The sequence below is a fragment of the Anolis carolinensis genome, chromosome 4 (assembly GCF_035594765.1).
Source record: "Anolis carolinensis isolate JA03-04 chromosome 4, rAnoCar3.1.pri, whole genome shotgun sequence".
Taxonomy (NCBI): Eukaryota; Metazoa; Chordata; class Lepidosauria; order Squamata; family Dactyloidae; genus Anolis; species Anolis carolinensis.
In genome coordinates this window covers 188,948,038-188,966,119 of record NC_085844.1, presented here as the reverse complement: position 1 = coordinate 188,966,119, position 18,082 = coordinate 188,948,038, and the positions used below count along the sequence as shown (strand labels likewise).

At 45.2% G+C, this 18,082-nt stretch overlaps 1 protein-coding gene across 4 annotated transcripts; it reads left to right on the top strand.

The window, feature by feature from the left end:
- The first annotated feature begins 3,655 nt into the window (after window positions 1-3,655).
- gpr61 (G protein-coupled receptor 61) lies at window positions 3,656-17,641 on the top strand. Of its 4 annotated transcripts, XM_062978403.1 has the most exons (4): window positions 3,697-4,834; window positions 6,343-6,453; window positions 14,355-14,415; window positions 15,772-17,641. In XM_062978403.1, exon 4 carries the CDS (start codon window positions 16,144-16,146, stop codon window positions 17,506-17,508), a length of 1,365 nt encoding a protein of 454 aa, XP_062834473.1. In that variant the 5' UTR covers window positions 3,697-4,834; window positions 6,343-6,453; window positions 14,355-14,415; window positions 15,772-16,143; the 3' UTR covers window positions 17,509-17,641. The 4 variants fall into 4 exon arrangements, 3 of the variants coding, with proteins under 3 accessions (XP_062834473.1, XP_003220279.1, XP_062834474.1); XR_010005451.1 differs by lacking the exons at window positions 14,355-14,415; window positions 15,772-17,641 and adding an exon at window positions 13,876-14,348 and having other exon boundaries at window positions 3,656-4,834; XM_003220231.4 differs by lacking the exon at window positions 14,355-14,415.
- Window positions 17,642-18,082: the final 441 nt, after the last annotated feature.

Below are 18,082 nucleotides of genomic sequence, written 5' to 3'. Positions count from 1 at the left end.
CAGTAATGTTATGTAGTAATTACTGTATTTATGGATTTAGCACCAAAATATCACAATATATTGAAAACATTGACTACAAAAATGCGTTGGATAATCCAGAATGTTGGATAAGCGAGTGTTGGATAAGTGAGACTCTACTGTATATAAAAATTACCATAGCATGTTGAGTTAATCTTGCAGGCATCCCCATTCCTTGAGTCTAGACTACAGACTTCATGGTCCTAACATCAGCCCAGGGTTTGGGAATTTTGGATATATTTCTGACTCTTGCTTTTTCCATTACCAAACATGAAAAAGAGGTCTGGAGAACTGGGGAAAAAATACATATATGCGTGTCTTTTTCACTGATTCATAAAAGATATTGTTCAATTGTAGGTTTAGGATTCTTGTTTGTTTATTTTCTATAATAGTGTATTCATAGTCTTCCAATGCCAGATGAGGAGCTCTTGAAGGGGGAAGAATTCTGACCCCAAAGATATCCTTATAGGTGTAGCCAGGATTGCATCAAAACACCAGCACAAGAGCCCTGCAGTGTACACCTGACCTCTTTCCAAACTGGTGTAACACAACTGAGCTCTACTGCCCTCTGCAGCGACTATGAGAGTAAAACAAGAACACTGTCCACCACACAGAGGAATATGTGCCCCCAGAGGAAGATCCCTGGGTCAGGGAGACCCATTTTCCTCCATCGGAGGCTTCCCTGTGCTTCCCCCTGTTATTCCTCTCATTAACATCTGCAGTATATCTAGCTCTGGGTCCCCTACTACAGTGCTGGGAACACAGTTCATGCAAGGTCCCTCTGTTCTAATCTAGTTTGGAAGGATTTATTTTTGGGTCCTTGTAACCTAGCAATAGGTGCACGTGATCAGTAGTGGCTGCAGCATGAATATACATTGCTTTCTCCAGGCGGAGAGCCTCGATAAATGGGGGGTGGCTTGGCAGTTACAAAGGATGTGAGGCGCTCAGCCTCTTTCACTCTCGCTCTTCTAGGGTGTCAGCAGCTGTTAAACGTCTAACTGTGTGGGCAGGAAGGCTCTGAAATGCTACAGCAGTCTGTGGCTGGCCACGGCTGTGGGAAAATGGCAGCAGCCCCTGGCTGTTGCTATTTTTGTCATTTTTTGAGAACATGATGCAAGAGAAAAGTAAGGGATGGATATAAATAAAGCAGCAGCAGCACATCCCTAAATAGGAGCATAGATCTCTTCCCACCTGGAGGAAGGTCTCAGTGGTACACAGGACTTTCTTTCCATACCCCAGGTTTTTTGCTTGCTTGAGAGGATAGCAGCAGATGGACATAAGCATAATTATGTCTATTTTGCCTTTTATTCACTCAGAAGCACATGTTTTGAAAATGGAAGGGGGAGTGCCCATGCAGAGGTTTCCAACTCTCACTTAAAACAAAGCCTCTTGTCCTCATGGTGACAGAGATGTATTTGCACATAGTAAAGGTAAAGGTTGGTGCTCATCTTCATTTCTAAGCCAAAGAGCCGGCGTTGTCTGTAGACACCTCCAAGGTCATGTGGCCGGCATGACTGCATGGAGCACCGTTATCTTCCCGCTGGAGCGGTACCTGTTGATCTACCCATATTTGCAGGATTTTAAACTGCTAGGTTGGCAGAAGCTGGGTCTAACAGCGGGAGCTCTCCCTGCTCCCCAGATTTGAACCACTGACATTTTGGTCAGCAAGTTCAGTAGCTTAGCGGTTAAACCCACTGCCCCACCGGGGGCCCCTTTAGTTATGGTAAGGCAAGCATATCTAATTGTTTGGTGAGAACAAGGAAGGACAGCTCCATCATTGCATGTTTTCGAACTGCTAGATTGGCAGAAGCTGGGGCTAACAACGGGAGTTCACCCCGCTCCACTGATTAAAACTGCCGATCTTTCAGTCAGCAAGTTCAGTAGCTCTGCAAGTTCAGTAGCTCAGCGGTTTAACCCACTTCGCCACCAGGGGCTCCTTATTGTTATTATTTGCACATACTGCGGTGTAATTCAGGAGATGAAAGAGAAATGGGAGTCCCACAGCAAGCTATGTGCATTCCCATTACACACAGTTTTGCCAATGGTTCATTCTAGTTCAGACATGACTGGTTTTGGTTGATATTTTAAAGCTGGCAAGATAATGTATTTTCAAACAGGAGCTTTCCATTAAGTCTTCTGTAAAACAGTGTGTATATTCTTTCAATTAAAATTGGTGTCTTGACCTAGAAATCCACAAAAACCAAGTAACCTCTGTAACCAATTGAGCAGAAAGGACAATGAACCCAAGCAGCAATGAAAAACCAGGAAGCCCTGGAACCTGAAAATCCTGACACTTTTGAGCTTCTTAAGTCTGATATCTGAGTCCAGACCAACACCAAATGCCTTGAGTTTAGCTCTAGCACTGGAATGGCATAACCTCCTACAAGAGCACTGGAAACAGTGTGCCAAGAATGCTAACTACATGTTTAGCAGGAGCACTTGGCAATATGAAGAGGAGTTAGACTTCAAGCCAAATACCTGTCCCTTAAGGTACAAGGAGGCAGTTGTAGCCTATGAGCCCAAGTGCCCCCCCCCCAACCCTAGTCTGTTTTGGTCTACAACTCCCAGAAATCCCAACCGGTTTAGCAGCTGTTTGGATTTCTGGGAGTTGAAGGCCAAAACGTCTGGGGACCCATAGGTTGAGAACCACTGCTGTAGGCTATATATTTTAGAGAAAGGGGAAAAAAACTTCTGAGTGTTCCTTGTCGAAGAAAACACCATGAAGTTCATGGGTCACCGTAAGTCCATAGGCAACTTGAAAGTATGCACACACACGCTGCCTGAGAAGTCTCCCCAAAAGGAATAAATGGCTTCAATGGAGCTTCGTATCTTCGATAAAATTACTCCCTTGGGGCTCTCTGCTGCCAGACCTATCAATGGCTAGTTAAAATAGCACTATAAGAGACAGCTTTTTAAAAACTTATTCCTCTTTCCAAATTTTAATGGGCCTTCTTTAAAATCTGCTTCTAGCAAGTTTTATATTGCTTAAGTAATGACATGCCAAATATTAATGAGATTTTAATAATGTCATGAAATTCATACCTCCCTCTTTGGAACCCAAAGCATAGCTGAAAGCCTGTCTGATCCATGACTGCCTCCTAGTGAGTCCTTCCTGGGCAACTAGGTTCGAGGACAGAGCATTAACCTCGTTGCCTTGTTCACTTCAGCACCCAAAATGCTGTAAGTAATTTTGCATCTTCTCTAAAAGACATATGAAAAGGAGAGAAGGGGCAAATTTCGAGGTCACGTGTTTACAATTTTTATTCAGTTTTTATTATCCTCACTTCTCGTACATTTTCATTACATTATTTACACTTATTTCAGTATTTATTTATTGTGTCAGAAGTGAATTGAGGGTACAGTTATAATGTATTTTAAAACACAAAGTTTAAAACTTGGCATTATACTGGATTTCCTTTGACCAGAAGCTGGCCGCACTTACTTCAGTTAGTGCGGATACTCATAAACCTTTTCTACATACATTTGTAGATCCTATTTTTAATATTTGAGCTTATTTTCATTTGGTGTAAGTACACCTAAAACATTTTGTAACCAGCATTCCTGGATATTAATAATTTCTTTTGTTTGTAGATTAATCTTTTATATACCCTTTATCTCACTAACAGTAACAACATTGTCAAAAATTAAATCCATAAAAAGTTCAGTCCTTGCTGCCTAGGGAAACAGTTGTGGATCCGGGTGGGAGGCAGACTGCATTGGATAATCCAGAATGTTGGATAAGTGAGACTCGACTGTATCCATGTGGTACAACTTTGGAGACAGCCATTGACTTTACTAGCAATGTTTTACTTGAGCACAGTCACACAGAAATGTAGCCTTGTATTTATATGATGGTAATTAAAATGAAAGATGCCCCTATCAGGTCCAATGTTACTATGGAAAGACTTCACTTTGCTTGAATCAGCCCCTCTGTCTGGAGCAGAACTTGGGGTAATTGATTTTTAATAAAAATTCCCAGACCCCAGTACCAGTTGGACTAAGGTTGGCCATGCTTGCAATGAGATTCTGAGAGTTATAGTCCAAAAAGCAACTCTCAAATTATCGCACAGAGAGGAACAGGGAAAGTTTGGATCAGTTTTAGGGAATATTGTAGAGATTTGGGAAGTTTGATACCACTAGAACTTAATTGTGCCAAATTCTGGAAATTTTCGTTCTGCCAGTCTACTATAACTGAACTATAGCACTGGAGCTTTCTGGAAAAAAGTCCTAAGGACCTCACCAAATTGCACATTTCAAGATTCTCTAAGGTGAAGCCATGACAAAACTGAAGTGTAGCCAAGTGTTAAAATTGTTAAAATCCTTTAGATACACCTCACAAAATTTTTTGCTTTAAAAAAAAGTTCCAGGCAGGTAGACATATTTCATGAACTCAGGTACTGGTAATAAATGTATGGTACTCTTAGATTCCAGAGGATTAGGGGAAGGCCCGACAAGAGTTTAGCCTACCTCCCACCAAAATGTTTTAATTCACAACCATCCACTGGTTTTGGTAGAGTACAACTGAATGTTTTAGCTATTCTGAACGTAGCAGTGCCCCCTCCCTTCTTTTAAGTTTGAATTCAATGTTCCTATGACTTGTGGCACATTGGGGAAGGCCTGTACATGTGTGAAACCTGGAACTCTTTAAAGGCTGGGATGGGAACCAGGAGGCTTCTAGGACCCAGAAACTGAGACACTCTCCAAGCTTCAGGCTGCCTCTCACCCTTCACTGCAGTGGATCTGTGCATCAGATACTGTGGAGAAGCAGCAGCAGCAGAGAGAGGTACCCAGTATGCTGGAAGCCTGCACAGAGAAGGTATGGACTGAGGCTCAGATGTAAAAGAGGATGGCTGGTTCTGGTTAGGCACAAGCCAGCAGGGCAGGGTATTCCTGGCATCCAGGTGGGGCATTTATATGTGTGTGTGTGTGTGTGTGTGTTTATGAATTGGCGAAAGGTACCAAGACAGTCTATTCTTTCAAAGAAGCTGTGATGGACTGGGAGAGAAGAACTGGGGGAATGAAATGATAGAGACTAAAGGACATAAATGTTTCATAATTTCAAGTCCACATAATTTGAGTCTTCACAATGTGTACATAAAAATGGAGAGAGGGATGTGAACCTGAACTGTGTAGGGAAGATCCTTTTTTTTGCCTGTGAAGATTGGAAGTCCTGTAATGTACTAGCAGCAGGGCAAAGGAATGAGCAAGACCTAGTAGAGATTCACTTCTGCTTTCGAGATCCTTGCTGTTTCTTTTCTGGCATAAGCTGAGGCCTACTGCTGGATCTCTCCAAGCACTGTACAGGTGGGTAGCACAAGGTGAGAATTCTGCACCAGGAGCCAGGTAGGTAGCAGAAATAGCACATCTTTACCAAACAGAGACATTCTGCTGCTGCTCTGTAACTGGTTCTTCATGCAGAATGTATATTTCTATGGGTGGGAAAGGAACAGCAGAAGAAACCCAAAGTTCAACATGTGAGAGTTCTTTTGTTTTACAATGTTGGAGGCAGCACAGTGGGAGACGATTAAATGCACAACACCCGTGTGAATGGAGCAAGAATTTGGGAAGAGGGTGTGTGCCTCATGCATTTGAGTGGGTGTCTCTTCAGTCCGATCAGATCCTGTTTACCGACCTACACAATTGCTCCTGGGTCAAGAGAGTTGCTAGGTGAGAATGTCAGAAACCCATGTTATTTTAAACCACTACTTTATGTGATTTTGTTCTGCAGAAATGTGAAGTATGGGCATGAGGGAAATATATGATATCCAGCGATAAAATGGGGGGAAACCCGTATTCCCTCTGAAGTGGTATTTTAATTTTTCCTTCTCAAATAAAAGTGGAAAGGTAATAAGGAGAAAGCAACAGTCCCCATGGTTGGACATAAGGATGCATTAAAGCAACTAGTCTCTTTCTCCTCCTCCTCATTCTGATTGGGGCAAAAAGGGCAACAAACCTTCCATTTCTGATTGCTGTGTAGACAGCAGGTGTTGTGCTGGAAGTTGAGGATGAACAGGTTGGAAACAGGGATGAAGTAACTCACTGTAGGCTAAGAATCTATTATATTTGAACTTCTGCAAGCAGATGTTGCTGTGGAATGCCTCAGAAAAATACTGGACCAGATGAGTTGGGAAGTTCCCTCCCTATTCTGTACCACCACTGGGAATGGCTTGGCTTCAGCTGTCGTGCCAAGATAGTTGTGACACATAGACAGGGAGAACACAGTCATGTTTTATATCTGTTATTTGGGGGCTGGGCCAAAATTGCTCTGACCAAACAGGTATTTTTTTAAAAAAAAACTTTTCTCTCCCAACTCTATGTTTCAAGCCTGTCTGATGAACTGGTGTACATGGGGACTGTGTTCAGGATTGCAACAAGCTCCTTCTCAATTGCAAAATGGGCAGCCAACTTGTCTTTTCTTCTGTGTCACTCAAGAGGGTAAGTTGTGCACTCATTGGGTTTGTAATTAATTATTGAAATAGGCCATGTGGGAAACCCCTGTGTTCATACTACCTGAAACAGATACAAGTGTTCTCATAGTTTTGTTCTACAGCCGTGGTTCTCGGCTTTTGGCCCTCTGTTAAGCTACAATTGTAATGTGATGTAGTTAAGCCTTATTATTGCAAAAATGGATTGAATAGAGTTAACTGGTTGTAACTATTAATTAGCTAGTTACCTCAAAGCACTGCTGGGAGATTTGTTACTGAAATGGTAGATAATTCCGCTACAGGGGTGAAAAAATGTTTCTGTTGTCCCCATTCTGTGCTGGATGGTGTGTGCTAGAAAGTAACTTCCTGAAGTTCTAACAAATGTACTACATGCTTTCAGGAGAGTTGGAACCAAAGATGCCAAAAAGGGGGGGGGGAGGCTGTTATATTTAATAAACATTATGTGACTCTTTGTTTTCTAGAATTATGCAGCTCACAATCTAAAGTTTATTTTATGGTCTATTATGGATCTATTCTGTCTAGAACAGACCCATTCAATCTATTGGATTTATCTGATATTGATTCATCAATCAATTGTGTTTGCTCAAGTAATGCCTTTTTAAGTGACACGTGTGAGCTGTGTTACTGTTAACTATTTACATCACAGGCTCTTTCCAATAGATCACAAGTGGGGAATGTGTGGTGTTCCAGATATTATTGGACTGTAAATGTCATCAGATCCAGCCAGTATAGCCAATGCTCAGGAATTGAGAACTTCAGCTCATGAACATCTTGAGAATCACCTATTTCTTGTACCTCACCTGCAGGCTAGATGTAACAAGTTACACTTTGAATGTTCATCTATTAATATAGAAGCATGGACTAGAGAGATGATACTTCTGTCTTCCAGTGTTCGTCTTTAAAACTGCATGCATATTGTGTTATGATTGAGCCTCATGGCTCTGTTACTGACAGACGTGGGCGTAAGACTCCTCGAGAGTCAGATACTCTCGAGGAGCGAGAGAGAAAAAGACTGCGAGACATATTTGCAGCACCATCTGACGAGGAGTCTTTCGAAGGGTTTACGGAGAGAATGGAGGAGGGGCTGGTTAGCTCAGAGGAGGATGAGATGGATTGGACTCGGGTAAGGGAGGAAGTGGGTGCCACTGGCCATGATGGGACAGAAGATGAATGGGGACCTTCAGGATTAGACCCATGGTTTAGCTGGAGGGATGGGACGGGATCCACAGCTGGAGATGCTGTTGGGCGTAGTCAGAGGTGTTCCAGCTCTGACGAGGAAAGTGATGAGGAAACGCCCGGGTTAAGGAGGACAGCTGACAGTGATGAAGATTTGTAACTGGCATAAAATGGGGCTTGGGAGCAATTGCAAATTGCGTTGGGCAAGGTAATCTGGGCAAACGCTTGGGATCCGTGTGTGTGTGGGACGCTTCCCTGAAGACTTGTGTGCTTTCCTGTGCTGTGACGTAAGTTGATTGGAATCCAGGGTCAGACGGCGGGAGGGATTGTGTGGGCATTTGTTTGTGCAAACCTGTGCTTACTCTTATTAGCTTGACCTTCCGTCGTCTTCTTGACGGACGCCATCTCCTGCTTTGAGAACTCGGACTGAACTGACCACGGCTTGTCTTCCCCCTCTTCTTGGACTTGGAAAAACTACAAACGTCTGCTTCTGGCTTTGATCTACGGAACGGAACTGGTCTACTCAACTGCTACAATCCTTGGCTGATTTACTCGTGTTGGAGATCCTGTCTGCTGTGTGTGTGGGGGAGCGACGCAAGTTACTCTAAGCACAGTGTTGGCAGCAGAGAGGAATCTGCTGCCAATTAGTTGCATTCTTTGTACCTTTTGTTCCTTGGCTTTCGTTTCGTTTATACCCAGGCTGAAGCAAGCAGTTTGTTTTTACCCGGATTAAACTCCGGTTTAATCCGGTTTATCTTTTGAACATTTACTTTTGCCCCTTTTTGCTCCTAAAGGCAAAAACTGCCTGGCCCTTGTGTTTTACGGGCATTTTTGAGTTCTGTAATCTAATAAACTCTGTTACTTTGAATCTTGTGGCGTTCTGTCCTTGACAGATTGCCCAACGCCCATAAAAAGTTTATTGCAGCAATAAACCCGTCAGGAAGACGATGGATGAGTTAAGGGCCAAAGTAGACCAATTGCAAACGGCTTTTACCGTTATCCAAACAGCTCAGGCTGTGAAAGGACATGTTTTGACTCCTGAACGCTTTGACGGAACCAGGTGCAAGTTGCCAACCTTTTTGGCACAAGTGGAGCTTTATTTTTCTCAGCTCAGTGCTCATGCTTTTCCTACAGACACTAGCAAGGTGGCCTTTATTTTGAGTTTGTTGACCGGTCCCGCAGGACAATGGGCCACTAATTTAATTTTGGGAAATGACCCAGTCAAGGACAATTTGAATAATTTCAAAAAGTTGTTAACTGATACTTTTGGGGATCCTCTCCGCACGGAGAACGCTGGGTGGGCTCTGTATCGGTTGAAACAGGGAAAGGGGACTGTTTTGGATTACTTAAATAAGTTTAACCTGTATCGCCACCAGCTGGATTGGGGGGAAAATGCATTCATGCTTTTATTTACTGCCGGGTTAAGTGATATGCTCCAGGATGAATTAGCACGCTTGGAGCCGGCTGAAAGCTGGGACGCCTTAGTAGCTAAGGTGCTGCGTTTAGACGCAAGGTTCGAGGCTCGTAAACACTCAAAAGCAATGTGTGCGCCACCCATGCATGTAACCAGGGCACCTGTGGTGATGGGGGAAGAGCCCATGGAGCTTGGGGTCTTTAAAAAGCTGTCTACAGAGGAAAAGAGCCGTAGGAGGCAGCTGGGCTTGTGTTTGTACTGTGGGAATGCTGGGCATTTTGCCAAAAATTGTAATGTGAAACCTTCCCAGCTTTCGGGAAAAGGCCAGCCCTAGTGCGACGTGAGTCCAACGCACTAGGGCTCCTCAAGCAGTCAACTGAGGGGAGGAAGCATGTTTTCGTACCCATTACATTATCTGTTGGGGGAAGGGAACTTGTTTCTACTTTGGCACTGCTGGACTCAGGGGCTACGGTCTCCTATGTAGATATTGAGTTTGCTAGGAAGCATGGCATTCCTAGAGTGCGCAAGGCATGCGACGTGTGGGTGGAAGGAGCAGATGGGAGACTGCTGGAGACTGGGGTGGTTAACCATGAAACCTCAGCAGTAACGTGGGAGGTGCAGGGAGTAACGGGAACGTTTGTGTGGGATATTACGAGCTTGCCTAGATATGATGTGATCCTGGGGATGGATTGGCTAGCTGTAGTAAACCCACATGTAGATTGGGCAACACGTAAAGTGATCTTAAAGAGGCAGGATTGTTGCACTCTAAATGTTACTCATTCTGATATGGAGGGAGTGCCTGCTGAGTATGGGGAGTTCTCTGATGTATTTTGTAAAAGAGAAGCGGACAAATTACCACCGCACAGGCCATATGATTGCGCCATCAAGTTGGCAGAAGGTGCGAAACTGCCAGCAGGGAGGCTGTATGCCTTGACTGTACCGGAAAGGCAAGCTTTGCGGGAGTTTCTAGATGAAAATTTAGCCAAGGGGTTTATTCGCCCATCTAGTTCTCCAACTGCGGCACCAGTATTCTTTGTAGCCAAAAAGACTGGGGAACTTAGGCTGGTCTGCGATTATCGGATCCTAAACAAATACACCATTCGGGATAGGTACCCGCTGCCTTTAATCTCGGAACTGTTATCAAGGGTGCAAGGGGCTAAGGTCTTTACCAAGCTTGACCTGCGGGGGGCCTATAACTTAATCCGTATACGGGAAGGGGATGAATGGAAGACGGCATTTAACACGTGTTTCGGATGCCACGAGTTCCGAGTCATGCCTTTTGGGCTTTGTAATGCTCCTGCGGTATTCCAGAGGTTCATGAACGATGTGTTCAGGGACCTAATTGACCAATTTTTAGTGATTTATTTGGATGATATCTTGATTTTTTCTAAGGACGAGAAAGAACATCGTCAACATGTCACGCAGGTTCTGCACCGACTGCGGGCTAATGGGCTTTTCGCCAAGGCTTCCAAGTGCGTCTTTCATGTGCCTGAAGTGGAGTTCCTAGGTCATGTAGTGTCAGGTAGGGAACTTAAAATGGACCCACATAAGGTTGACGCCGTCAACTCATGGCAGGAGCTGAAGACTAAGAAGGATGTACAAAGGTTCTTGGGTTTCGCTAATTACTACCGGGAGTTTATTCCGAATTTTGCAAAGCTCACGGTACCTTTGACGCAGCTTCTGCGCAAGAAACAGCCATTTGTGTGGGGGCGGGAAGCTCACGAGGCGTTTCTACAACTAAAGTCTAGTTTTCAATCGGACAACATACTAACCCATCCTGATGTTGACAGACCGTTCGTGGTAGAAGCGGACGCTTCTAGCTACGCGTTGGGGGCTGTATTGTCTCAGAAGGATTCCTCAGGGACCTTGCGTCCCTGTGGATTTTACTCGCGGCAACTAACACCCTTCGAGCAGAACTATACCATATGGGAGAAGGAGTTGTTGGCGATTAAGGTGGCGTTTGAGGTGTGGCGGCACTGGCTTGAAGGGGCACGGCACCAGATCGTGGTCAGATCTGATCACAAGAACTTAGAGCACTTGCAAACAGCAAAGAAGTTAAACCAGCGTCAAATCCGCTGGGCTTTGTTTTTCTCCAGGTTTAACTTCAAGGTGCAGTTCGTGGAGGGGAAGGCAAACTTGCGGGCCGATGCTTTATCCCGCAAGCCGGAATTTAAGACCAATGAGCAGGTAGTATGTCAGACCATCTTGCCTATTGCCTCTCTGTGTGTTGTAGATAATGAGCTTGGGTTACATGACCAGATCCTTGAGGCTCAGAAGGATGATGTGTGGACTCAGGAGCAACTGATGCTGCTCTCTGCAGGTAACCGTACCATACTGCCGCATCTCCAGGATCAAGACGGGGTATTGGTGCGTAGGGGGCAGGTTTACGTACCAGTAGGGACCCTCAGGTTGGAGGTGATTAGAGCCCACCATGACGAACCCATGGCTGGGCACTTTGGCAGGTTCAAGACCGTACAGCTTATCACCAGGAGCTACTGGTGGCCAAAGATGCGGCAAGACATTCTGCGCTTTTGTGACAGCTGCGCCGTTTGTCAGCAGAGTAAGACGCCTGTTGGGCGCCCTAGAGGGTTGTTATCGTCTTTACCTGTTCCGGAGAGGCCATGGCAAATCATTTCCATGGATTTTATTTCAGATTTGCCTAAGTCTGGGGGTTATACTTGTATTTGGGTGGTGGTGGATTTATTTAGTAAACTGGCTCATTTTATTCCTTGTTCAACCATTCCGGCGGCCCCTACGTTGGCCTTACTATTTACAAAGCACATCTATCGTTTGCACGGAGCACCCGAGGTGATTATTTCAGATAGGGCTCCGCAATTTGTGTCACGCTTTTGGAAACACTTCCATGAGTGTTTGGGGACTAAGTTAAACGTGTCTTCAGCTTTCCATCCGCAAACGGATGGACAGTCGGAACGGGTTAATGGGCTCTTAGAGCAGTATCTGCGTTGTTTTTGTTTAGATCAACCCACGGCTTGGGTAAAGTGGTTACCGGTGGCGGAATTTGCTTACAACAATGCGGTGCACACGTCTAGTCAGCATACGCCATTTGAGCTAACTTATGGTTTTCACCCACGGGGAGGTGTGGCGCCGTCGACCAATGTGGTCTCTTCGGACCCTGTGTACCGCTCTTCGGAAATGGCTGCATTGCATGATGTTGCCCGTCGCTTACTGTTGGAAGCTAAGGCAACGCAGAAGACTCAGGCTGACCGCCACAGGCAGGCAGGGGAGGAGTTGGAAGAAGGGGATTTGGTGTGGTTATCTTCCAAACATATTAAACAGGCTGGGGGAAAGTTTGCGCCTCAGTATTTGGGTCCCTTTCCTATCGTTAAAAAGATTTCTTCTGTTGCGTTTCGTTTGCGTTTACCGTCTAGTTTAAAGGTCCATCCAGTCTTTCATCGTTCGCTGTTGAAACTTGATACCTCTAGTCGTCGTGGTGCTATAGCGGAGGGTATCACTGCCACTTCTTCGCCATCGGGGGAGGAGGCCTTTGTGAGAGGGGATAGTGTTATGATTGAGCCTCATGGCTCTGTTACTGACAGACGTGGGCGTAAGACTCCTCGAGAGTCAGATACTCTCGAGGAGCGAGAGAGAAAAAGACTGCGAGACATATTTGCAGCACCATCTGACGAGGAGTCTTTCGAAGGGTTTACGGAGAGAATGGAGGAGGGGCTGGTTAGCTCAGAGGAGGATGAGATGGATTGGACTCGGGTAAGGGAGGAAGTGGGTGCCACTGGCCATGATGGGACAGAAGATGAATGGGGACCTTCAGGATTAGACCCATGGTTTAGCTGGAGGGATGGGACGGGATCCACAGCTGGAGATGCTGTTGGGCGTAGTCAGAGGTGTTCCAGCTCTGACGAGGAAAGTGATGAGGAAACGCCCGGGTTAAGGAGGACAGCTGACAGTGATGAAGATTTGTAACTGGCATAAAATGGGGCTTGGGAGCAATTGCAAATTGCGTTGGGCAAGGTAATCTGGGCAAACGCTTGGGATCCGTGTGTGTGTGGGACGCTTCCCTGAAGACTTGTGTGCTTTCCTGTGCTGTGACGTAAGTTGATTGGAATCCAGGGTCAGACGGCGGGAGGGATTGTGTGGGCATTTGTTTGTGCAAACCTGTGCTTACTCTTATTAGCTTGACCTTCCGTCGTCTTCTTGACGGACGCCATCTCCTGCTTTGAGAACTCGGACTGAACTGACCACGGCTTGTCTTCCCCCTCTTCTTGGACTTGGAAAAACTACAAACGTCTGCTTCTGGCTTTGATCTACGGAACGGAACTGGTCTACTCAACTGCTACAATCCTTGGCTGATTTACTCGTGTTGGAGATCCTGTCTGCTGTGTGTGTGGGGGAGCGACGCAAGTTACTCTAAGCACAGTGTTGGCAGCAGAGAGGAATCTGCTGCCAATTAGTTGCATTCTTTGTACCTTTTGTTCCTTGGCTTTCGTTTCGTTTATACCCAGGCTGAAGCAAGCAGTTTGTTTTTACCCGGATTAAACTCCGGTTTAATCCGGTTTATCTTTTGAACATTTACTTTTGCCCCTTTTTGCTCCTAAAGGCAAAAACTGCCTGGCCCTTGTGTTTTACGGGCATTTTTGAGTTCTGTAATCTAATAAACTCTGTTACTTTGAATCTTGTGGCGTTCTGTCCTTGACATATTGCTTAAAGAAATGATGGCATGAAACATCCTCTAGTAAATCTTCTTATTCTTTCTGCTTTGAGCTTATTTGCAGTCTCTGAACTAGAATTCTTTGAAGTGGAGTCATTTTACTGCTCCTAATCCTCAGTCTGCTTTGGTTTCTAAAGGCAAATAAGTTTCTTGATACAGTATTCCAGAACTTAGAAGGAGATGGGACCTGCATTGCCTACTTTTTCACAATGTGGTTGAGAGGATAAATTCAGAGATGAGTGGTGACAGTCAGAGCCGGCCCAAGGAAATTTTCAAGTGTAAGCGAAACAGGATTTTGGTGTCCCCCCCCAACCCCCCCCCCAATAACCAAGAAATAAAAGGTAGAACATGTCCTTTTAAAGAAAGCATATACAAAATAATATTTAAATATATCACATTTTTGAAATAATTTCTCACATTACTACAAAAATATGATTCCATAGATGAAAGAATTAACACATTAGAATGGACACACACATTAGAAATTGGCCCATCCACTTCCATTTCTTATTCTATGCTTCTATATATTTTATACTGTTTAATATTGTACAATTGATACACACAGTCAACTTTATTGATTGATTTACTCTATTTATACCCCGTCTTTCTCTTTCAGAAATAATCACACCAGAATTCTTCTACTCACCAATTTTAAATTCCATAATCCTTTATGAGAGGTATGCTGCTCAATTAGGTGTAATAGAACCCAACACAGTTCTGTGATTTATATCCAGCAATCAGATCCCAAGTACAAAATCAAAGATATTACATAGCCTTAGCTAAAACTGAGTTTTTAAATAAGAAACCCTTGTGCTGGCAGGACTGCTGACCAAAAGGTTAGCGGTTCAAATCAGGGGAGTGAGCTCTCGTTTGTCAACTCTAGCTCCCCATGCAGTGACATGAGAGATGCCTCCCACAGGATGGGAACATTAAACATCCAGGTGTCCCCTGGGCAACGTCCTTGCAAATGGCCAATTATCTCACACCAGAAGCGACCTGCAGTTTCTCAAGTCACTCCTGACAACAAAGAAAAAAGCTAAAACTGATTATAGTACTAAGAAGCTAGGAAACATGAAAACACAAGAGCAAATGCCCATCCATTTGGTAAACTACTGTAAGATTGACTTGTAAGTTTAGTTGTAACTTGTCACTAATTCGGACAGCCTGGATTACCTTGCTCAGAAGGCTGCTGGAGACCTGTTGTATCCCCTGGATTATGTAAAAAGGCTGTTGTATTATTGATGGTTGTCCCAGTCCCACACGCCATGTGGAAGATGTTTTGTGCATGCACCGCTCACAAGACCGCTGTGCGGATTTGATCGCTTGCGTTTTGGGCGATGGTGCAGTGCTCATGCGCAGAGTGTAGATTGCTCGCATGGACACGAGCGATCAAAGCCCCGCGCATGCGTGTGTCCGTTTCGCCCGAAGTTGCTGGATGCAGGTGCATTTCGCCCAAGGCTGCTGGACGCAGGCGCAGATCGGCCAGCCGATCTGCGCCTGTGTCCAGCAGCCTTGGGCGAAATGGGCGATCTGCACTGTGCAGTTTGGCGCGGAGCTTCAACAGCAGCGGCGCGGTGGCATCGGCGGTGCTACAGGGGTGCTGTCGATGCCTCGACAGTGCCCCTACCGGCGTGCGCCTGAAGCGGCCGCTTCAGCAGCCTCTACGTTCAACCGGCCCTGGTGACAATCTCCTTGTTTGGAGGCTTTTAAGCCTCCAAACAAGGAGATAGCCATCTGTCAGGAATGCTGATTGTATATCCCTGCATGGCAAGGCACTGTACAGGATGGCTCTTGTGGTCTCCTTTAACTCTATGATACTATGATAAAACTTGCCAAAGTTATTTTGTAGGGCTACATTCCTAGCCCCTGCAATGATCATGGCCTTCATGGCTAGAGGATTCTGGGAGGTGTAGTTCAAAGCAGTAACTTTCCCAAGCTCTGGTAAATGAGTGAACTTGACAGGACTGTCTTTAGGAAATGTTTAAGAACTTTGGCCAACAGGTGGATTAACCTATCAATATGTTTCATTTTAGGTGCTAACATTCCCTGGGAAGAAGAATGTCCTGCACCTTGAGTGAGGAAAGCTTCTTTCTTTTCATATCAGGACAGGTCCCGTGATTTTTTGACATCACCATGCCATTCAATTCAATGACGGACCATTGGAATGAGTTGAAAATGGACACGTTTAGCTAAATGTGATACATAATGACTTCTAAAACTGAGTGGCACCCTCAGAGGCACATCGATCCTGTTGGGCTCTAATGCCAGCACAGAAGATGACCAAAATATCATCTCAGGGTTCCGGGTCGCTCTTTTGCTGCTACAACTACTGATTCTCTGTGATTAATCTCTGGTAACCCAGAATAGGATGGGTGATGGACTTGTGACAGGAGGTGCTAGTCTCCATGGAGCCTCCGTTACCTGCCCAGTGGATGCAGAGTTCTGTCAGGGTAAGGCAGCTTCTCCAGACACCCCAGAGTTCTGTGCTTCTCAATTCCAGCCTTGGTACCAAGACCAGAGATGTGGCTTCAGAATCTGTAGGCCTTTTCTTCATGCTTTTGATTGACTTGACAGCCATAGTAGGCAATGTTGCCATTATGACGGTCATTCTCAAGACCCCATCTCTGAGAAAGTTTGTCTTTGTGTTCCACCTCTGCCTGGTGGACCTCCTGGCTGCTGTCACCCTGATGCCTCTGGCAATACTGTCCAGCTCAGCCTTCTTTGATGGCACAGTGATGGGGGATGCCATATGTCGTACCTACCTGTTCTTAAGCGTGTGCTTCATTACCATGTGCATACTCTCAGTCTCAGCCATTAATGTAGAACGGTATTATTATGTGGTGCACCCCATGCGCTATGAAGTGAAAATGACCATAGGCCTGGTGGCTTGTGTCCTAGCTGGTGTCTGGATTAAAGCAGTAGTCATGTCCCTCCTCCCCATCCTGGGATGGCTTTCTCAAGACCATGTCAGCAGTACTCCAGCCTACAATGGACGAACCTGCACCTTGCAGTGGAGTCAGAGTGCCTACTGCAAATTTTTTGTGGTCTTCTTTGCTATTTTCTACTTCCTTCTGCCCATCTCAATTATTTTGGTTGTCTATTGCAGTATGTTCAAAGTGGCCAGGGTAGCTGCCATGCACCATGGCCCACTTCCCAATTGGATGGATACCCCACGGCAGAGATCAGAATCCCTCAGCAGCAGATCCACTATGGTGACTAGCTCAGGGGCCCCTCGGACTACCCCTCAGAGGACGTTTGGGGGTGGGAAAGCAGTCATCATCCTCCTGGCCGTGGGAGGACAATTCCTCTTTTGCTGGCTGCCGTATTTCTCCTTTCACCTCTACTCTGTGATGAGCTCCCATTTTCCTGGCCAGCAGACAGAGAATGTGGTGACTTGGATTGGCTACTTTTCCTTCACCTCCAATCCTTTCTTCTACGGGTGCCTCAACCGACAGATACGAGGAGAACTCAGCAAGCACCTCACTTGTTTCTTCAAGCAGCCTCCTGAAGAGGACCTCAGGTTACCAAGCAGAGATGGCTCCATAGAAGAGAACTTCTTGCAGTTCCTGCAAGGGACTGGTTGTAGTGCTGAAGCCAGAAACAATCTTTCCCAACCTAGCCCCCAAAGGGATCAAACAACCATAGATTTCCGAATTCCAGGGCAAATTGCAGAAGAAACTTCCGAGTTCCTGGACCACCATATGAATAGTGAGATCATTGTCTCAGATAGCTACATCAGGGCAGCATGCACACCCAAGCCAGAACTGTAGCTGTTTTTGCACTTGACAATCTAGTTTACTGATGTGTGAAATAATGCAGATTATAGCAGCTGATGAAGTGGGAATGGGAGGGGTGTGGTGTGGTGGGGAGAGTGTTCAATAAATACAACCGTGACAATTGGAATTTTATCTCTCCAACTCATTACTCAGCCAAGAAACAGCTGCTACTAGTATCTGAGTCATTTCATTCAAGTTTAGCCAATGTGGGATGGCAATTGTTTACTCTCCCATTCTCCTATCAGCCTTCATTTTTAAAGTCTGGAATTAGAAACAGCTTCATGTTGTCAAATCCCCTGCACTTTCCATCCACCTCTTGCCAGTTTCCTAATTTTTATTGGCATTCATTGTAATTTTTAACCATCTGCTTTGAACTTCTTTTCTTTGAGAAGCAATCCTGTTAAAGAACAAGAAACCAGCAAGGTTTCCTCTTTCCATCTCCCTTCTATTTATGGCTACCTATTTATCTGTATACAAAAGCCCCCACTTGGAGTTAGATATTGTAGCTGAGCCACAACAGAATGCAGGGGTTGAAGGAAGTTGTTTCAGTGGCAGAAAACTTGGGGTG